The following is a 23,089-nucleotide window of genomic DNA, read 5'->3' as shown; positions in this document are numbered from 1 at the left end:
TCAAATTGTAATCTGAAAGGTGCAGCAGAGTAGGGGCGCAACCAGGGCTGTTTTTGTGTTACAGGTTATGTATACATATCACTGAATATGAGCATCACAAAATGGAAATAAAGCAAACACTGGATAAAAGAGATCAAGGTCCCCATTTAGAGGTGGTGAAAATCTACCATAATCTGGTGATTCTCAGCCGCTGTGAGGGGCATGGTTGCGATGCATAGAAGATTTAAAAAATGTACTTGAAGCACTAGTAGAAATGTCAAAGCATTTTAGTTTTACAGATACAACCTATTGCTTTGGGGATGTATTTCCGTAAAATAAAATAATGGCAAAGTCGCCACGTAATATGGTAACAGGTTTGACAGATCGTAAGTTTTGCCATTACAGAAAAATCATGCAACAGGCCGGGTCAGTATTTGCAATGTAATAGAAAGACATTCCCTTTAGAATTTGTCTTGGCATGTCATATCATGTCATGTCATGTCATGTTGCTCTCAATGCAATTTGCACTATCTAAATGCGAAGAGTTAAAACACACATTTTAAGGTCACGTTTGAACTAAAGAAAGTTGGTTCAGTCTTAATTTTGTTCTTCTGGTATAAAGTATGCTAAAACATCTTAGTGAGCGAGTATAAGCTACTGCATGCACGGAGAGGGTGATGAAAGATGAAGGGGACTGCCTTCGAAACTGACTGCATGGATCAATTATAGTGACAATGTTCGAGAGGGTTGCCCTATTTGGCAAATTGGCAGGTGTGCCTGTGTATTATTGGGGGCCCTAGGCCCTCATGCTACTAAAAGGAGTCACACAGACACAGTATCATGGTCGGTAGACCTGGCCCTGGGCACGTGCGCCCGGCCCTTTTTATTGGCAGGGTCACCTGACCGGTGACGCCAGTGTTGGGTGGGTGTGGGGTGTTAGGCAGTTCCACACAGCCATCACCTTGTGCAATGCCCTTCTCTACCTACGAGGGTGGCGGGGACATATTTACACTTCCTTTCAAGCTCCCTTGAGTAAGTGCGCCCAGTAAATAATAAAAAGAAACGTGCATGTATTGAGCTTCAGTCGATAGCCAATACCAGTGCTACATGGCTACAATCTGCTAGCCATTTATATGGCTGTCTCCCAGTACAGCGAGTGGTGAAGTTTACGAGACTTAAAAATGGAGCAGCTGTGGTAGATATTCGTCTGAAGGCGAAATGTGCATTGTTGTAACAAAAAAAAAAGGCGCATTGCTTTTCGGTAGCCTGCTTAGTTCATTTCCGATCCCTTCTTCCGAGACATCGCAACGTCTGCGCGAATTTCGGCTTCCTGGCATTATCTACAGCTTTTAGGGCTGGGAGGTAATTTGCACATCTAATGAGGAATTCCTGGTGGTCGCTGCATGTGGTGAAAAGTCACAGGTGGTAGAGCGCCGTCAGTGAGTGAGTGTCAAGCATGAAATGTGCTGCTGCAGTTTCAGAAGGCGCTGAGAGATTACAGGACATTTGGGGGAAAGCCTTAAAACTTCCAGCTGGCTTTAGGAGCCCAAGTCTGCTCTCTGCAACCTTCTCCGGTTTCATTAGCGTGTGTTTTATTTAAACATAGAATTCAGCTCACGGCGCCGAAAGTGACAATCCCCCGACTCCCCTGTGGTGCACAAAATGATCAGAAGAATATCAGTATAAAAAAAAATTAAGAACCATGGATTTAGTGAGTTTTGCTTTTGTTACATGTTTAAGTTAGAGATGTGATTAATGCCCAAAATGTCTTCACACTAACAGCGAAAGACCAAACAAATCAACTCACTTTGGCAAACCTTCCCTTCATGAAACAGATGCATTGATGAATTTATCCATTGGAATGCCAGAATCTTAAGACTTCATTACAAGTTGCCTGGGAAAAAGGCTAGTGTTTCCAACCCTCAGAGTTATTGATGCTAGGAAAACGGTAACTCTGGGATTGAGGAAAATCCAGCCATTGAGCAGTTGCGAAGTAGAATTTGAGGGAGTACTAAGAAATCAGGCATACCCATGGGGGTCGGTAATTCTGGATACAGTTGCCCCACAAAGTCCTCATTTTGCCTTGAACTATAACCCAGATATTTTGGCTGCTTTTAATGTACCCACAGATCTCCGATGGGGCCGTAACTGCTGTTACCGACCCTACAGGAGTAAACTGGCCACAAGTAATGAGCACGTGACTACCTCATCCTTTACTTGCAACACTGATCCGAAATGAAAGTGCTAAATCTCAACGTTTTCTGTATTTTCTTTTAGGGAGAAGAGGGTCTAGTGGGTGCTCCTGGCCTTGCGGGATTCAATGGCGCTAAGGTAAAACCATGGTACTTTCATGTCTAACAATGACTTTTTAAGTGCGATATTCTGTAACTTGGGTTAGGTAGTGATTACTAACACAATGCATGACAGCAGCGCCTTCTAGTGTCTTTTTAGGCACAGCATGCACGTTCACACATGCAATCTGCAGACTTGTATCACATTAACATATGTGCATTGGCATCTCGAACCCAGTCACAGTGCGAAGCCACAGGCCTCATAATTACAGGCTTGGTTTAAGCAACATTCGATTTTCGATTTGATGAAACCGTGCAGGCAAGTTTATGAAAACCACGGCCGCTCATACATGCTAATGCAATGCTTTACTTCCGGTGTTGCCTTTCCAGTTAAAGAAATGGGCCAACAAATAAGAACACGCAGTGCATTAGTCCACAAAGTCTGTCTGGAGTGCCACGCTTCACCCCCATCGAATTTAATCCATTAAAGTGAAATACAACTCCAGGGAGCACCTACTCCCCACTACTTAGAGCAGGCCACCGGAGTGCACCTAATATTATTATTATTAGTAGTAGGATTTCTACTTTGCAAAATATTTCATATTCAACCAATTTACTTAAAAAAAGAGCATTTTTAAAATAAGAAGATAGTTGTAAGTAAAGTATCAATCACTTGTAAGAGTGGGAAATGTGTGGCTATCCCCTGGGTTCAGTGTTCACAAACTGCAGGACTACTAATATGAGAGAGGCGAGAGAGTGGACGGTTCCAGGCACGGCAGTCCTCCAGACTCCTAACCTCAGCCCTTCAGAAGAAGAGGGATGAAATGTACCCAGCCCCTTCCTTTAGGTGGCTACTCTGAGCTGAGCTGACGGCTTAACTGTGAAAGAGGAGATAAGGATGCAAGAAACAACACACACATTGCAAATAGCGAATTTAATCCATTAAAGTGAAATACAACTCCAGGGAGCACCTACTCCCCACTATTTAGAGCAGGCCACCGGAGTGCACCTAATATTATTATTATTAGTAGTAGGATTTCTACTTTGCAAAATATTTCAAATGTACCCACTTGCTAGGCCTCAACCTTCCCGTTTACTACATGTAAGGCACACCTAAGGTAGGCCCTAGGTAGCCCCATGGGCATGGTGCAGTGAATGTTTAAGGTAGGACATGTACTAGGGTGTTTTACATGTCCTAACAGTGAAATACTGCAAAAATTGTGTTTCACTGTTGCAAGGCCTATCTCCCTTGTAGATTAACATGACGCTGCCTTTAAATAACTTTAAAGCACAGATTCCCTTTGAGGGCAGATAGAAATTTGGAGTTTGGGGTCTCTGAACTCACAAAATACATCTTTTAGTGAAGTTTGTTTTTAGATTGTGAGTTTGAGAATGCCACTTTTAGCAAGTAGGTATTTTCTTACTTAAACCATTCCTTGACTTTGCCTGTTTGTGGATTCCCCGTCTGGGTCAGTTTGACAGTTGGGCTGTTTGCACCTCTTCTCTAGACAGTGGCACAAAGTGAGCTAGGGTGTAGCCTGCATATCCTGATGAGCCTTCTGAGCTAGAGGGGAGGGAGGAGTGGTCGTTCACACCTGAAAGGACTGTGCCTGCCCTCACACAATGCAGTCTCCAACCCACTGGTGTGTGTCTGAGGCCTGGCCTGGACAAGGAAGGATCTCACAAACACTTGAGGCTTTGCTTTGAAGTTTGCCAACTTCAAAGGCAGAAAGAGGTATAAGAAGACCCAAAACCCCAGACTTTTAGAATCTTTCTGGAATGAAGATGAACCTCTGCCAAGGAGAAGAGCTGAAGAGCTGGAGGAGAAGTACTGTCCCTTTGCTGTTTTGCTTTGTGGGACTGGTCTGCAGTTGCTGCTTCTGCCTGAAAAGAGTGCAAAGGGTGAACTTTGCTGTGTGTCCTGCTTGAGAAAGTTCTCCAAGGGCTTGGAGTAGAGCTTGCCTCCTATTGGAAGTCTCAGGGACACCAAAGACTTCAGTTTCCTCGACCTGCAGCACTGGGAACTTTGTGTTTTGTGCTGTTCAAAAGGAGAAACCACAGCGACGCATGGAGTCGCATTGTCCTGCTTCGCACAATGACTCTGGTCTCACTGATGCCATCATCAGATGACTTCATTGAGCCGCTGCTCACACCGCAACTTGTGGGTCCCGCACTCTGGCATCGCCTGCTCCCACCGCAGTCTGGGCATCCCCGATGACGTTCCTGCTGACAACAATGCTGCTGCATGCACCGCGGCCTGTGGACACCGTTCGTAAAGAGCACAAAGCACCGTCCCGCACCACAGCCCCGGTCCACCACAACAGCACCATCAACTCCAGTGTCGTCACCAGGCATCCCTGCTTTCACTGTGGCCTGTGGACACCGCTCGTGAGGGTCACGAAGCACCGTCCAGTCCCGCACCGCTGGCTTGGGCCTACCGAAGACAGCGCTTCAGCAACAACAATGATGGTACCTGCACCGTAACCTGTGGACACTGCACTTCGCACTGTCCTGCTTCGCACCACAGCCCGGACACCATCGATGCTAGTGTTCCTGACTTCACCAGCCCGGAGTTTGATCTGCAACATGTGTGACTTCAAGGGCCCGAAGACTCCCGCACCGACTCCAGAACCGATACTGCAACACCAGCAACGCCACTCTCCTGAGCTCACCGCGAGGATCGTGATGCCCTGCAATTCCAGAAGTACTGTTTACAGGTCTCCCAGACACCGTAGCTGGCCCGCAACGCTGCGGCCGGCCTGAACTGTTGGTTTTGTTGATCACGACACCGTGATAGCCCCAGGTGGAGCTATCGACTTCAAGGAACTGTACTTTTGAGTAAACCTTGCAAAATTCATATCTTTAACACTGTATGTTAGATTTTTTTATCATTTTTGTCTTGTTTTACACAGATAAATATTGGCTATTTCTCTAAAACTGGTGTGGTGTCCTTTTGTAGTGTTTTCACTTATTACTGTGTGTTGTGTGCAAATGCTTGACACATTGCTTCTGAGATAAGCCTGACTGCTCATGCCAAGCTACCAAGGTGGTGAGCAGGGGTTATCTGAGTGGGTATCTCCCTTATACTGACTAGAGTGAGGGTCCCTACTTGGACAGGGTGCAAACCCACTGCCAACTAGAGACCCTATTTCTAACATTGGTTGTCAGCAGCGAGGATAGGACTTGCACTTGCACCCGACTTACAGTGATTGGTGTACACTACTACCATATCGCAGACCATTACGTAGCCAAATACTGTGTTTTCCTTTTTGTTCTCTGGTGTCTGACTAGAGATATTGTCATTTTTTGGACTCTGTTTTTTGGTTGTGAGGCCTTTGCAGAATGGAAGTCAACTTCTGGCACCTGGAACACTTCACATTGAGGGAGCTAAAGGTTTTCTGCAAGGAAAGGGGGCTGGCTGTGAAGAGAAGGTAAGTGTAAGGCTTATGCAGTTTGTTGGAAGGCGGATTATTAGTAGGGGTAAGTACAAACCTGCCACTAGCAATAAGGCCACCAACTCAATGTTGGGTCCAGTCAAGGTCTCAAAACCTCAGCCCCTGGCTCAACCCCTGGTAGCTTGGTAATGAGCAGGTAGGATTAACTTAGGAGACAGGTATGTAAAACATTTAAATACACCAATACACCAATACAGTAAATAAGTAAGACAAAGCACACAATAAAACCCCCACACCAATATATAAAAGTAGGAAATGTTTATATCTTTATAATGATACCAAAACAACAAAAATCCACCATAGGGAACTGGAGATATGAATTTGTAAAGATCAAATCAAAGAATGTGCTTTCTAGTGCTTAGAAATCAACAGAGTCAATGGGGGACATCTGGTCGCGCTAGACCGGGCCCAAGCCATAATTTGAGGTTGACCAGGATGGAGCCCTGCTTATATACCTCAGTCAAAGTTTTACCTTCTGACTTAGAGTTCAAAAAGTGTCAGTAAGTGCAGATGAAGAAAATAAGGGGAAACCCCACAACATAAATGCACACTCCAACACTCTACAATTGTAAAACTCTTTTACATTGGCATTTGTTTAAAAATAGACAACTTGGGAGTGTGGTCAAGCCGCGGGATATGATGGCCTCTTGAGAACAGAGCGCCGCGCGCCAGCGCCCCCACCAGCGGAAATTGGCATTTTGAGTGCAATGGGTGCTGCACACTCGATCCCAGAGCCTACCTACTCCCAAGGGTCACGGGATGATGTCCCGCGGGGAGACTCAATGTTCCTGATTCCCCCCGATGCTCTCAGAAAAGCCTAGGGAATCGGGCACTGCAGCAAAGTCTTTCCTCGACCGCAGATGCCCGACCCCAACGTGACTGGTGAGCCCGGACGGACTCTGGGCTGACAGGCCTGCACTGGGAGGGGCTGCCATTGCATTGGTGTTCCCTCCCATAGGCACTGCTGCTCCACTTCTGCCACTTCTGCCTGGAACTCTGGCCGCTCATCACATGGACGAGGAGGCCGGAGAGGGGACTGGGCTCAATCTGCTCCTGCAGGGAGGGGGAGCACTAACTGGCACTAATCCTGGTTCCCTGCCTGCCCATCCATCGTCCATTTTCAGCCACATAAGGAGCGCTGGATTCTGACTTTATCTACTATGCCTGCTACCTGCCTGCTACTTACTTCCGACCATACGAGTGATCCCGCTGACCAACCTCTACCACAGATGAGCGTGGTCGGCATCTCCGTAGTTGCGATCCCAGAGATCAGCTGGGAGATTCCCACAGGAAAATTTCACAGCAAACCTGCCAGTAAACCTACGCGGCAACTCCTCTTCTCTGAAGATCTTTAACAGCACCGCTAGATGACTGCGGTGGGAGGAACTCCATAACCATGCCACTCCTTCACTCACTCTGACCCTGCGCAGGACTCCGCTATGGAGCATATCCTTCAGGAAATTACATCTGTAGGCCGTAGGATCAAGGGGCTGGACTCCAACATCTCTGCACTAGAGGCTGAGACAAAGTCCATCTGTCTGGACATTGTGTGATTCCAGAACAGAGACACAGACCTGTAACAACGAGTTGCAACAGTGGAGGGCCACCTCAATGTGATGCCGGATTAAGGCCAGGAACTTCCATTCCTGCACAGCAATGTAATTGACCTGGAGGACAGGAGTCGTAGGAACAATGCCCGTCTTTTCAGATTGCCAGAGCGCTTAGGGGAGTCAACTGTTGCAGCCTTTCTTTGCAATGCCCTCCCTGCAACCACGGGTCTCACATTTGACCTCCCCAGTTGAATTCCAGTGAGTGCACTGCATGGGCCCAAAGCGCTTCAATGAGGAGACGCAACCTTATCCCATCATTGCATGCTTCCTACAAAATGAGCAGGTTCACCAGCTCCTTGCCAATGCTTGCTCCTATGGCCCCTCTTGATACGAAGGTCAGGAGATGCGCATCAGGGTGGATTTTTCCAAGGAGACTAACAATGGTCGCAAAGCGTTCTTGTCCTTACAGCCACAGCTTCACCAACTGGACATAAAATATGGCCTGTTTGAACCCATACAGATGTGGATCGCCAGAAATGGCAAATCAAGAGATTTTTTTGACCCTGTTTTTGGATAGTCTTCTGACCCAGAACATGGAAACGGAATCACTGGCCTCCCCACCACCCATTGCTGATGCCCCTCCGCCATCTCAGATCCATCCTGCTCCCCAGAACAGCCACTGGAACAACACCAATGGCACTCATCATAGAGGCAGAGAACCCTAAAGACTTTTGTGACCTCGCGACAATGGGGATCAGGCTCTGCTGGCAGTGGCATCCCTCACACAATCCCGGGACAGGGACAAATCCTGCTCAACACTGAAGCCTGTACCGTCCTCACACTGAGATTGAGATCCTTGCAACCCCGGTCTCCCTGACTTCCTCTTTAACCCAGGGTGCCAGCCTGTGTTCTGGACCATCATCCCAGTGAACGGATAAGTACTTTGCTGCATGTTTATGCAGGTCATAGGCCTCCTTTCATATGTAATGGCTGGGTTGGCAAGGCTCTTGAAGACTATAATGCCCTTTGTTGCTTACATTCTAAGTCAGTTAAAGTCTCCATTTATCCTTGCAACTTCCTTTCCATTCAGCGTTAGCTAGTAGTCAGTAGGAAATCCAAGAACACGAGCCATAACATGGGCTAACTACACCTGATGGGATTCTGCTGTGCCGTGTAGCATGTGGGACTGGGTGCTGGTCACGCTTGTGTTTATTGCATGCTTCCATAATATTTTCTGATATGTTTACTGTTATGTTGATTTCAAATGTTCACAGCATCGAGCTGACATGTTGCTATTTGGGTCATTTTATTTTGTAACGCCCACTGTTTTATATATGCTAACTCAGTTAGAGACTCCATCTATCCCTGCGGCTCCCTCCCCCATCAGCCCTAGCTAGCTGCTTGAGGGTAACCTAAGAACATGACTCACACCATGGACTAGCAAAACCTGATGTGATGTGATCTGATGCGCTGCTGATGTACCTTGTTGCGAGTGGGACCGGCCGCTTGTCACCCTTGTGTTTATTGCATGCTCATATGATATTTTCTGATGTGGTTACTATTATCTTGCTTTCAAATGTTCACAACATCAGGCTGACACGCTGCTATCAGTGTCATCTTATTCCTATGGCCTGTTTCTCCTACTGCCAATTCTGCTGCTCTTCGCTGTCTGTTGCAATTGCCTGCCCCTCCCCTTCTTTCATGTTCTTTCATACTCTTTCCTGCTCCCTCATGCTCTCATTTCACTACCATGACCCTCCCCGAGGGCCTTTCCCTTCCTCCCACTCCTTCACTTTCCTTTCCGCCCTTTCCTCTCCTTTCCTCCCTCCCCTCCTGCCTTCCTTCCCCAGCCATTTCACCAAGGGCCCTCAGGTCCAATCGCCTTGACCCCATTTTGCCCTGACCCCACTCTGCCCTCCTACCACCTCACAGTTGGCCAGGAGTTTCATACCTGGCCTACCCGGCTTATCCCCCATCCCCATTCCCCTGCCAGTGCATTTAACAATCTACAACGGGCTTCCCTTGCTTCCTTAGCACCCTTCCCCATTGAACCAATACCACCTTGCACACCTTGCACTTATCCTCTGAGCACCCTTTTTGCTATGACGGGCCCGGCCAGGGTGCTGCCTCCCCAAGTTTGGACTCACAGTTTACAGATATGAGCCTTTGTGGCTTGATTTCAACTAGTGTCAAATTATTACCTCTTTTCCTTCCCTCCTACTTGCCTCCACCCCTCTTCCTACCCTCTCCTTGTCTTGCACCCCCACCCTTTTGTCCTTATTCTTTTCCCCGTTATATAGTCTTCATCTTCAAGCCCTTACTGTTGGCGGCCCTATCACCACCCTTCCATCCAGGGCCTGTAGGAATCCCCCTCCACCCTTCTTCTCTTACCACGTGTGTCTGCCCTTTTCCTCCCCCTTCCTCCACTACTCCTCCCCTTCCCGTCTGGTGTCTTTCCCCCTTCGGACCTTATGGCCTCCCATCCTACTGTTTCCTCCTCCCTGTGACCCAAAGTGACTGTCACTCCCACCTCTCGCACCCCCACCTGCTCCGAGTTCTAACATGGATCGTTCATGGCCTCGCCCACTATGTGATACATAAGAAAGTTCTCTACTACCTCCTCTCTTGAAGGAGACCCACCAATAAGCTGCATCGAGTCTGGGTGGGGAAGGTCCTCCACAGTAGCTGCCCGACCTCATTGTCATTGAGGAGCGACATCTCTAGGAAGTGCAGAGTGGTGCTTCTGTTCCGTAAGACCTTGCCCATACATTATAGAAGGTGACTGGAACCTCGCCTATGGCGCTGTTTTTGACAGGACAGGCCCCATCGATATTTGCAATAATTTGGATGGAGCCTTCTTGAGGGACCTTACCTCAGATCACGGCATGGTTGACCATTGGAGGCTTACCCACCTAGCAGACCGGGAATGTACCTTTCTCTCACCTGTCCAGGGCACTCAGTCACGCCTATGCTATTTTCTGGTCTCACAGAATATATTAGCCTCAGTGCCAGACTCTAAGATACTGGAAACAGCGCTCTTCGATCACACCACAGTCCTGTTGACATTGAACCTGGGTCTCACCTCTCCAGGCTGTAAACCCTGGTGCCTAGCTGTACATCACTACCGTACCCCTCAGGATAGGTTACAGCTCCGATCGCACGTCTCCACATACTTGCAGGATAATAGGGGCTCCGTCTCCTCCCAGAGATTATTATGGGCGGCAGCGAAGGCCACCATACAGGAGCAAATGATGCAGGATGCAGCTCTGGCAAACAAACAAGCGTTAAGCTGTCAGTGCAAACTCAAGGATCAGGTCTCATCCCTTACCCATCTTTATACGGCTCCCCCCTCACTACTTGTGCGCCGGCGTCTAGAACAAGCAAGAGTAGCTCTCAAAGAGCTCTATATGTCTAAGGTGGAACACACGCTCCAACAGCCCGTCACTATGAGCAGGGAGAAAAGGTTGGTCGCCTTCTGGCGGCCCAGCTGCAACAGCTGAAGGCGGCACAGGCCATTCCCTCTTTATGTGGCGAGATCCTCACAACACCGCAGGAAATTGTCAACTAATGCACCACCTTCTATAGAAGCCTATATACCCCAGAGACGGTGCCCAGTGCCAAACAAATAACAACCTTCCTGGTGGGAGTACAACGTCCCCGGCTGTCAGCCGAAGGGTGTGTTCTACTGGAGAGAGACATCAGCAAGGACGAGATAGCTCATGCTATCTATAGCCTCCCCTATCACAAATCCAATGGGGAGGATGAATTCCCAGTGGAATTTTATAAGTGGGTGGGGAAGAAGGTAGTCGACTCCCTTCACAGGGCTTTCCTGGAGGCTTGTTGGGAGGGTTCACTAGGCTCTTTCTCGACTAGGACTGTGATAGCGGTGATTCCCAAACCTGAGAGAGACCCCCTCTACTGTGGCAGTTACAGACCTATCTCTCACCTGAATGGAAACGTAAAATTCCTTGCCAGCGTCTTGGCTACCCGTCTCCTCAAAGTCCTACTATCAAAGTCCTACTATCCCTAATACACTGTACACAAGTGGGCTTTGTTCTGTACCTCCAGGAACCGTCTCCGCACCCTGACTCATGCCATATGGGAAGCCTGAGACCTGCCAGACAAAACCATGGCCCTGTCCCTCAATGCAGAAAAGGCATTTGATTACATAGAATGGGACTACTTTTTCGCTACCCTGCAGAGTTTTGGATTGAAGGAGCAATTCATCGACAAGGTCTGCCTACTCTATGAAAGGACTATGGCTCAAGTATGAGCCCTTCTTGATATGCCGGGGGACGAGGCAAGGCTGCCTGCTCTGGCCCCTCCTGTTCCTACTGGCCCTAGAACCTCTCGCAGCCACAAGCCTTCCATGAGGAGAGTCTAGAATCTATCTGTACACGGATGACATTCTGTTAACAATAACGAACCTGCAGCGCCCCCTCACGGCTTTACTAGTGATCATAGAAGCCATTGTGCTCTTATGGGGCTACTCGTGAACTGGGATAAAAGTGAGGGACTGCCCCTTTCCATCTTCACTACGAGTGCGGCAGTCCACGGATACCCTTTTCGGTTGAAGTCATTGCGTCTGAAATATTTAGGGGTCTTTGTTAATAGAGGACATCATGGTGGTGGATAATTTAGATCCCCTCCTCACTCTCACGCGGCTTGACTTTGCCAAATGGTCCCAACTAAATATCACACTATGGGGTAGGGTGCAAGCAGTGGGGATGGTTACGCTTCCACAGTATACCTATGTGCTGGACATGGTTCGCTTCTAGTGCCCCTATTGACTCTTCGTCTTATAGATAAGGAGATTCATACCTTTGTGTGGGGCTCCTATCACCCTCGTTTGGCTTCAGCTAAGCTCATGGCATGCTGCACCAGTGGTGGTTTAGGGCTCCCATCAGTGGAACATTCCGCTTTAGCCCTACAGCTTCATGTTTTTGCTCCCTGGGATGCCAGCCCCACTGCAGTGGGTCGCCACAGAATTACATCTAATGTCCAATCAGAATGGACATGGTCTCAGCCTTCTGTACGAGGGCAATCCACCCCGGTCTCAACACATCAACCCCATGATCCAAGCCATGCAAAAAGCCTGGTGTAATGCCCACCAACTTCTAGGGATCCACCCCCATCTTCACAAGGGGGCCCCTCTGTGGGGTAATGATAGTCTGCGCATTGGTGGGATGGTCCTCAATTGGCCACAGTGGAGCATGGCTTGTCTTCATACCCTCGATCAACTCCTAACTAAGGACGGGTTTAAGACCTTTGAGTGCTTAGAGGAGGAATATGGTCTTCATCCTCAACAAAAGTGGAGATATCTGCAGCTGCTGCATTGCCTACGTCGATGCCTTGGGGCGGATCCTGGGAATCTCCCTTCCTTGTCATTAGTGTCCTATCTTATCTCCTGAGGCCACTTCAAAGAAGTGATGTCAGGTCTCTACAGAGTCGTTACTAACCGTCTTTTCTTAAACCCCTCCTTGACATCCGTCACACTAAATGGCTCACCTGACTTCAGTTAGACATAGAGGAAGAGGACTGGATGGACCTCCTAGACGCCCTAGATAGAGACGTACTGGTAGCGCAGTTGAAATTCTGCCTGTTTAAAACACTACACGATTGGCACTGGATGACACTAAAGCTTCATATGGTGGGACTTCTGCCACATGTGAAATGCTGGCGGTGCGCAGCTACTCGCTGCGACATCACGCATGTCCTCTGTGAATGTCCCTTAGTTCAGCCCCTCGGGGAGGAAGTCAGGACCATGTTGAGGGCCACAATCCCCCTAAATACCCCTTTTCCACCTCCTCTCATTCTCCTCCATGACTTCGGAGGCTCCCCAAGTTAACACAACCACAATGCCGCCTTCTACATATGGCTCTCACAACTGCAAAGACTTGTATTCTGTGACACTGGAGATCCCCTACTCCTCTGACTCTAGAGGAATATATAATAGCAATGATACTGACTACTGCCCATGAACCGGTCATTTATGCCTTGCAAAATCAGGCGACACTCTTCACTCAGATCTGGGTGCCTTTCATCTGCGATAATCCTCAGTCCATGGCGGGTCTTCCACTCCCTGCTTCCCACCAGACAGAAGAGATAATGGCTACATTGTTTCACCCCCTCCTTCCTGTCTTCCTCCTTTTCATGTTTCCTCTGTCTCACCACTCCCCTTCCCCCTTCTTCAGACCTGCCGACCGACATGGGACTTGCTCTACTTACCTACACACATGCTCCTCTATACTCCAGGAATTACCTCCAATAATAACCGACCCCTGGCAACCTACTGTCATTCCTCTTTCTTCATTCCGATGCCTCCCCACCTCATGTCCCTGCAGGTCATCCTGTCTCTTACCAGAATGACCATTTGAGTTCTCATATCTTTACTTAGGTTGATATGTTATCATGAGGGGCTTTTGAGTTTTGATTTTGATTATTGATTTTTTATTATTGATTACTGATTAGTAATCATTGCCTCTTCTATATCCCCTACCTACCTTCCTTCTCCCCCCTGCCTCCCAACCTCCCTCTGCACAGCCTATGTTTGTTCTTGTTATTTTGTCTCCTTTGATACCGTCCTTTACTTGCATTGAGATGTACTGTTTCTCAATAAAGAATTTCTACACAAAAGAAATAGACAACTTGTGTGTATGGATTGATCAATATAGTTTAAATATAACCTAAATAAAAATATTGACTTAAAATGATTTAACTTGTTCAAATGATTTATAAGTAAAATTTTGGTAACAAAATAGGAATCCAAGCCTTTTCTAAAAATATAAATTGCCTTTACTTTGATGTTCTCCTGTTTTTTAGGGGGATGTGAGGAGATATAACCTATCTGATCAGAAACAGTTGTTGTTATGCTAATTTAAAGGATGACACATATAGCAGAATAATGACCGTTCTGACATTTCTGCCAAACTTGACATGATAGAAGCCTCTGAATAGGTTGGGGGGACAGATGAGAGCAAATATCAGTGTTTTCTTTGTGTTTTAGTATCCGTTTGTAATATGGGAGAGGTAGAGGTAGCCTCTTATATCCTGTGTAGCCATGACACCAAACCTGAAAACAATGCACATCATTACAGGCCAGGCCTTGGATTTTGATGATGTTGGCAGAGGTTTATGAAGAACTGATGAGTGTCTTTGACTTGGATGTGTATGGGGAATAGACATGATGAGGAGATTTTTTATTATGATGTATTCCAAGGTTGGCTTGTTGGTTGCAGCTAATATATAGACTGCTGAAATAAATTACTGATTTAGATTTAGACTAGAATGAAAATGAGAATGAGAATAAGAAATTCACCTAATAGAAGTGTTATACATAGAAGCAATGACACATAACAATATTATTTTGCTAAAGCAGGACATAAAACACTCTGCTGCTTATCAAACACCGAGAGGTTATTGAAACATAAAACACGAACTACACCTTGGGATTCTACATTATGCAGCAACAAACTTACATAGCATACACACGAGCGCAACAATATTTTTATGCTTTATACTTTTTTTTTATCTGCCTTCAAATCAATTTGAAGGACAATGGAAAATTCGCCTGAGAACTACCAGTCTGTTTTGACTTTGCTTGATGGGTTAGAAAACATTGGAACACGTGTTTTGCCTATGCTCTTACATGCTTGGTCTCCGCAGGACGTAACCGAAACCAATCTTTAGCACTGAAGGTATAAGAATGATTGCACAGGCAATTTTGTTCTGTTTCAGGGGTACTACCCCAAAATATGTTGGACACATTATAAAATACTTGACTTTAGCAATTAAGAGATGGGAAAGCGTGTCTTTGTGGAGTAATGTGGTGCTATATGAAGATGGATTGGTATTGACCTAGGCGCTGTACTTTACTCAGATTTAATTATGTAATTATCTGTTTACTTATTCACCTATTTATTGTATTGTATGTGTTTTTTTAAAACGGAGGCAATAAAGACTTGTACACACACACACATACACACAAACACACACACAAAATTTTACACTTGGGGTGGCTACATTTCTATTGGTAGTTGATATGTGATTACTTGAGTGGTGAGATGCAAGAAAGGGTAAGCAATTGATGAATGAACTGTAGCATGATAGTACATTTAGTCATATATTGTTTACAGTTTGTATATAATTAAACTTCCTGTGGTGGTAAGTGAGGGGAGTTGGAATTTTTAGCATGGAGTTCCCCAGTTAGGTTTGTGAGATTTTAGGATGTGTTTAAAGTCAGTGTTGAAATGGAAAGATCCAAGGTGGAAAAAGGAGCAAGCTGAGTAGTTTGAATGATGTGATATTTGAGAGCTTGCAAAGGGTCCTAAGTATATCAAGAAGGGGGGCTGTTAGCAAAGCACAGGGAGCTTGGATATATGTACTGCAAAGGCAGGTAGAGATAAAGAAGTGCAATGGCTTTAAATACCAATGTCCGCATATTACTGCATGCCCTACATTTTGTGGACTAGTAGCCTACTTATTTTTAGTGGTGTGCAACTGGTGTTGATCTGGGTATTTTAAATACTATCTGAGTTGATGTGTCTACCAAGCATGTAATTGGGGAGTGCCACAGGTAATCTATTAGAGCAATCCAGCTTTCTCCTTAAAATGCATTTATAAAAGACTTACCATTCCCTAACACTTAACTATGGAGATCTACTAGCATAGATTGCGAGTAAGAGAATGAGGTTTAGCTGTATGGCGGCGTTAAAGAGTACTCCTAGAGTCCTGGTTTTGCTAGAGAATTTTAAGATATCTATGATAAAGGAGATATGAGAGGGAGCAGAGGTATGGACAGCAGTAGCAAGGAATTAGAAAATGTGTATGAGGGAGTAAATTGTCTTAAGACTTAAGAGTAGCATGCCATCTAGTTTCTTATGGGAGGGATTTAGTCCTAAATTACAGTTTGGGAGAAAGGAATACAGTACTGAAAGAAAAAAATGATTAGTATATAGATGACAGAGAAAGCCAGGTAAATATATTATATCTCCAAAGAGAGTGATGTAAAGTTCGAAATGGTCCCACAAATGAGTCTTGAGGATTTTCATCTGTCAATATGTGGTGGGTTTCAAGACTAAGGTTTACTAGGAAATGGAGAAATTGTGGTTGAGAACCATTCTATTTTTTGTCTATGATGATTAGAGAGGCAAGGGTTTGGTAAATGGTGAATTCATCAACCATGCGGGACATATAGGAGAGGTCGAGGAGAATAAGAATAGAAAAGAGTTGATTGTGATCAGCAAAGGTGAAAAAGCTTAACACGTGAACAAGGGCTGTTTTGATAGAGTGGAATTTGGGAAAACAGGATGAAGTGGGTTTAGGGTGATAATGGAGTTGAGGTAGTCAGCTGAATACCAGTCATTCTGTGGTTTTTGATAAGAAAGGGGTTTGAGTTGCTGGGGGGTTGGGTGGGGAGGAACAGGAATTGCCAAGTTTACAATTTGAGAAGATTGTTTAAATAATCCAGTTTCCCCAGAACAGTGTGTGCTTATAATTTGTTATATCCTTTGCTTTAATGTTTGGTAGGTCAAGGGCTAAACAATACAGCTTCAACTCACATACACAGACAGGGGCGTAGCTTGGTCAGTAAGATTGGGGGGTGGGAGTGAGCTCCAGATTTTGCAACAGTCAGATTGGTATATAGTGGTTTAATACATTATACAACAAGCAGGGTGCGTGAAAGGGGCCTACGGGGTAGTGCAAAGGAGAGGAATGCAGACTGGTAGGAGTGCTAAAACAAAAAGACAATATTTTGTAAAAAAGGAAACAATATTTTTGAGGACTTTCAAAGTAGAGGGTGAGTGTGTGTATGTATGTGTGTGTTTTTTTTCTGTGTGCATGTAAAAATTCCTGCTGAAATTCGACTGACATCGCACAATACTTGATTAAAAGCACCTGTACCAACTATTTATCAGTAAGTACATTTATTAGGGGGGTGTAACATCCCAAACACCCCGCCCCCAATGCTACGCTCCCGCAGGAAGAATTTGAATTCAAGTTACATTCAGTGAATGAGGTTGATATAGATAGTATTATCTGTGTTTCAGTCCTGCTTTCATTGCTTGTATGGGAATTAAATCCTGCCTGTCAGAGAGTCGTAAGTTCCATCTCAGCAGTCCCCAGCTTTGTTGATGTATAGAAAAGTTATAGACAAATCATATGAATGGTATTTGACCCATACAGGACTTATATAACAATATAAAGCGTAATCAAAGACTTCTTGGACAATGAAGTTTGCAAGGAAGTTCACATTCCTCCGAAGCTCACAGACCATTAGCAAGTTCAACTTTCATAAAGCCACTGGATAAATATATGCAGAATTTCCAAAAGAGTTAGCCTGATGGTGGGCGCACAACTTCCCAGCCAATTGACCTCAAGCTTTGATTCCTCAGCAAATCTGATCCACTCACTGTGCCATAACAGAAGCTATGGTGTAGTACAAAATGTTGTGGACACCCTGCAGATTGTGATGAGGGGCTGTGAATCTCCAATAGTTCACAGATATTCATTAGCCTTGGGATGAATTAGAGTCCTATGAAGAGTGGAGGGTCTCCTGATGGGTTGCCCCTCCCTGCACCGAAGACTCTCCAGTGTCCTGCTTACATCCCTGAAAAAGATAGGATCAGAGAAAAGGGGATACACCTTTTAAATATATTTGGTGTTATAGTATTAATATTTCCATTTTATTTTTCAAAACTGCTAACGAGACCCAATACAAAAGGGAAGCAGAGCACTAACTAATACACAGTCTATAATAAATCAACCTAAGCCTGCCGGCAACGAAAATTATATGGGCCACATTTCCTTCAAATTCACATTCAAAATTGCTTTTATTGATTTTATTTATTCATTAAACCGTACATTTATAGCATGACATATTACATTGGATTACAAGGCTCTACTTGTCAATATTCTTCGGTATTGCCAAGATGTAACAAACACTGAACAAAACTAATGAAATACCAAGCCGTCTACCTTTAGATTAGAAGGCCCCAAATTAGAACAACATTGGCAAAGCCAATAGGTCTGTCTATGCAAGAGCTATTGGCTTTGTCAATGTGCCAGAAAGTGTGGGTTACAAACCACAAAGCCAATGATAATAAACGAGTGGAATGCATTCCATTCCGAAAGTCCCCAAGATGTCTTTAGAAAACCAAACCGCTACCCTGTCTGGTAGGCTGCGACCTAAATAGCTCGTCCGTGTCATGGTACCAGCTACATGCATTATACAGTAAACAACGGCCTCTGTGGCTTAAATATCTCATGCTTAGGAAAAGGCCAAAAACATCCTCTGATGTTCCAGTAACGACAAATCCAATATAAATGTGTTCCTCCAGCTCTCATATCCTAGTCAGAATACATTCTCCTCTATACTTTTGGAGATGTATCGCCTCTACACAAGGAATAGAAATAAAAAGAAAACTTCCCGTCAATTCTCTCTCAATGTCCTACCTCATCACACTGACACTTAAATATTGTTATGGGGGGTGCTCTGTAAAAATAGGGTTGAGCTGAGTGGTGACTGGTTACTTGTGTCTGTTAGAGTGTGAGTCTGTCTGTATAGGTAGTATGAGTGACGGTCACAGATGTCCTCCTTAGAGCACAGAAAACAGCGAATATAGCTAAGACGAAGGGAACTCACTTATAGTACCTCTTGAGTACGTTTAGAGTCACAAAGCACTAGATCTTGCGCCGAGGTGCACAAGACAGCCATTTTTGTCAGATGCCTGTGTCATGGTGGTCTGGTCCAGTGTTTAACAACAGCTATGTTTGGGAGCTATTTGTAAAGTCATATAATCATGGATGGTTCTAGTGTTGACTACAACGGATTTCCACAGTTTTGCTAGTTTTTGTTGGTTGTGATTTCCACCCAGATCTGTATACCTAAATTGCACAAGTCCTGCTATTGTTTGTATGCTGTCTTCGTGTATACTGCTGCAGTTGACTAAACTCCCTGTTTATTTAAGGTGCTCTGTTTCCACTGGTGATGCCTTTCCTACTATGTGAAATAAATGAATAATTCGCAGTCATCTATCGTGCATGTTAATTCAAAATATCACTTACAGACAGAACTGAAACACATAATGCTTGGAGCTGGAGGAGAGTTGACATGAAGTGTCCTCAAATATATTAGAGTTTACAGTGGGGTGCATAGTTTCCTAAACGCGTGACAGTCAGCTTTGCTCTTCCGCCTTATGAACTTAAAGAATGCTCCTCACTTATATGAAAAAGCAGAAACTCATTCCGGTTTTGACAATGTTCACGGCATTTATGAAATGAAAACGACATGACATTTACACCAGTCCATGTTATGCTTCTCATGAGTCTGTAAAAGTAATTCTGCTGTGGCTGAAAAAGATACGGGAGAGCAGAGCTTTACTTTCCTATGTGCAAGAGTGTCTGATTCTCTGCTGTGAACTCACGGGGCCTCCCTGAGACTTATTGTGTGTCTCTCTCTAGCCCAGTGGTTCCCAACATTTTGACTTTTGTGGACCCCCATTTTGTCATGATTGGAACCCCAAAACCTCCCCTTAATTATTATTGGAATCCCAGAACCCCCACTGAGCTATTACTGGAAGCCAGGGACCATGGCCTAAACATTGTCCCTGATCTGAACTGCAAAACAATACACACAAAATACATTACCTCCCGTCCCTCCCTTGCCTTCCTTTCCACCAATGAGGCTCCCTGCCTCCCCCTAGACCCCTCCCTTCCCCTTAAAAAAGCCCCCCCCACCACCTCCTGTTCTTTTTGTCTAGCCCCACTAGACTTACCTTTTTCCTTCTCCTCCACGGTGGGGCCTGGGGGGGCAACGGCTTGACTCTCGGCGAGCGCGGAGCACCTCGTTGAGAGTTTCCCGGTGGTCGCTTCTTCCGGGGGCAGGCGGTGCTGCCTTAGAGACGCGTCCTTGGAGTCGGCTGACGGAGTCGGTCGGCTCTATGGTGGCTGGGGCTGTGCTTCCGGATCTTCGGCTCGCGTTTGCTGGGCTGATGTGCCAGTTGTGATTATTTGCATTTTGGCGGTAGGACGGGCGTTTCTGCCCGCGTTTTTTATGGTTTTGTGTTAATTGTTGCACTTTTCTCATTTGCTGCTGTTGAATTGGGGGGTGGCTTTCTCCATTATTTTACTGGGTGCTGTTGGCCTCTTGGGTACATTTCTTGTTGGGATAATGTCGAGGCAGGTTCCTTCCAAGCGGCGCAGGATTGTTTCTTCTTCTTCTTCTTCGGGGGAGGATGTTGCGGTTCCCCTTCCCACTCCTGGTGGACACCAGGTTGCGTTAGGGATCCCTGCGCCTCTCATGTCCAGAGAGGATGTTCAGGACATGATTGAGGTGGCTGTGTCTCGTGCTCTTCAGGCTGGAGCATCTAGAGCTGGACGTTCTACGGCATCTCGTCCTTCGGGGGCTGCAGAGGGGTCCTCTTCATTGGATGATGACGCTCCTTCTACTTCTTCTGGTGGGAAGTATGTCTCCAGGGAGGAGATGTGTTTTTTTTTTACAATTTAGGTTTTCCTGTTTTTCAACCTATGGGGGCTGATTCACACTTGTTCCCTCAATATCAAACGCCTTCGAGGTTTGCCATGCCTTTTCAGGGCCCTGTTAAGGATATGGTGTTCCGGGAGTGGAAAGATGTGGACAAGTCTCAGGTTCCGCGCTTCCTTCAGAAACTGTACTTACTGGAAGGGGAGGATGTATTGCCACCTTCCGTTAAGCTGGATTCCATTTTGGCAACTTTAATTGGCAAGACGGTGGTCAATCCAGGGGACTGTGTTCCTGCTGATGACACTGACAGAAAGGTGGATTCAGGTCTTAAGAGGGCATTTGCGGCAGAGAATTTGGCCCTCAGAGCTGGTATTTTTTCTGCTTATTCTGCCCAATCCTTGGTGCAGGATTTTGACAAACTGGCGATAGCTGTTCAGGAGGGTTCGGAGTGTTCGGAACTGCTGGCAGTTATGGAACAACAGGCCAGTTTGCTGGCGGACATGTCATCTGATGTTGTCTGTACTTTGGCTCTGGCTTCGGGAGCTTTGATTGGGGCTCGTAGGTCCCAATGGTTAAGGATGTGGAAGGTGGATCCTCAGGAGAAGTCTGCTCTCCTGAGACTGCCTTTTGAGGGGCGCAATTTATTTCGGGATCAGTTGCCTTCCATGCTTTCGAAAGCTTTTAAGGAGAGGAAACACACCTTGCCTTACAAAGGTGGTTCTTCTTCTGGCAAGGGTTGGTGGAAGCATTCTCGTTCTCACAAAGTTGATTCCAAGCCTTTTTCTTCCAGGAAGCGTCGTTTTCAGCCCTGTTTTTCTCCTAAAAAGTCTGCTCCTTCGGGCGGGGAGGCCTCAAGAAGGGTTCCTGACAATCACTGTGGGCCTGGCAGAGGGCCGGTTGGGGGGTGGCTGAGGCACTTTCTTCACGTTTGGCAGGAGGATGTCAACGATCGCTGGGTGCTGAACATTGTAAACAATGGCTACGCCATAGACTTCGACGTAGTGCCTCCAGATACCGGAGTTCGTCCTACTCCACTGCCTGCGAACGGTGCCCAGAGGTGGGCGTTGTTAGAAGGGGTCCGGGACTTGCTTCTCAAGAGGGCCATATCCCATGTTCCTGTGGGGGTGAGAGGTCTGGGCACTTATTCCATTTTGTTCCTGGTTCCAAAAGTGTCAGGGGGGCTTTTGTCCTGTCCTCAATCTAAAGGGTGTGAATTCCTGGATCAAGACTGTACATTTCCGTATGCTTTCCATTCAGTGGTTTTTTTCTCTGGTCGGTCCAGGGGATTTCCTGGGGTCTCTGGATCTGCAGGATGCTTACCTGCATGTTCCAGTGGCTCTGTCTTCTCAGAGGTTCCTACGCTTTGCGGTGGGCCAGGACCATTTTCAGTTTTGTGTTCTGCTGTTTGGCCTCAAGTCCTCTCCACGGATTTTCACCAAGGTGCTGGCCCCTCTGGTAGCTCTTCTGCATTCTGAGGGGGTGTTTGTCCATCCTTATTTGGACGATATTCTGATTCAAGTGCCCACTCAGGTTCTGTTAGGGAGTCATGTGGCCCAGGTTCTGTTGGTCCTGCAAAATCACGATTTTTTGGTCAACTGGGGGAAGTCAGATTTGGTCCCTTCCCAGGATCTGTTTTTTCTCGGGCCCGATTTCTGACTCTTCAAGGCTTGGTGACTGTGTCGGAGAAGCGGTTGTTGTGCCTCCAGTCACAGGTGTTGTCGATCTTGTCGCAACCTGCTCACAGAGCCCTTCAGTGGTTGCGTCTGCAGGGTCATTTGGCGTCGGTGGTTTTTCTGGTACCGTGGGCACGGTTTCATCTTCTTTGCCTGATGCACTGGTTTCTCGTTTGTTGGTCTCCGGGGTCGAGTTCTCTTCGGACAAGGATTCCTGTGTCTGGGTTTGTTCGCAGGGAGTTGGGTTGGTGGCTGGTGCCGGCTCATCTTCGTGTGGGGGTGTCTTTATCTCCTCCTAGCCCGGTGGTAGTGACGACCGATGCCAGTCTCTCCGGTTGGGGGGCTTGGCTGGGGTTGGCTCAGGTCCAGGGGTTTTGGTCGCCTCTGGAGGTCAGATGCTCCTCGAATTGACAGGAGTTGAAGATGGTGCTTCTTGCTCTGGTTCATTTTCAGGATTCCCTGAAGGGATTGGATGTTCTTATCCGGACAGACAACTTGGTGACCAAGGCTTACGTGAACAGGCAGGGAGGGACCAGGTCGTGGTCGCTGTTTCGCATTGTGAGGGGCATTTTTGTTTGGGCGCAGAGGTGGGTTCTATCCCTGTGAGCCACCTACATTCAGGGGGTGGTCAGTGTTCGGGCGGATCTTCTGAGCCGGG

The 23,089-nt window shown here is 46.4% G+C and overlaps 1 protein-coding gene across 1 annotated transcript in view; it reads left to right on the top strand.

The window, feature by feature from the left end:
* The window catches only part of COL19A1 (collagen type XIX alpha 1 chain), a 2,318,824-nt gene that overhangs the window by 782,953 nt on the left and 1,512,782 nt on the right, over nt 1-23,089 (top strand). Inside the window, exon 11 of the mRNA XM_069235722.1 lies at nt 2,257-2,310. Coding sequence (XP_069091823.1) covers nt 2,257-2,310 — 54 coding nt within the window. The remainder of the gene's footprint in view (nt 1-2,256; nt 2,311-23,089) is intronic.

Source organism: Pleurodeles waltl, chromosome 5 (genome assembly GCF_031143425.1).
Source record: "Pleurodeles waltl isolate 20211129_DDA chromosome 5, aPleWal1.hap1.20221129, whole genome shotgun sequence".
Taxonomy (NCBI): domain Eukaryota; kingdom Metazoa; phylum Chordata; class Amphibia; order Caudata; family Salamandridae; genus Pleurodeles; species Pleurodeles waltl.
This window is presented reverse-complemented; position numbering and strand designations above follow the sequence as displayed.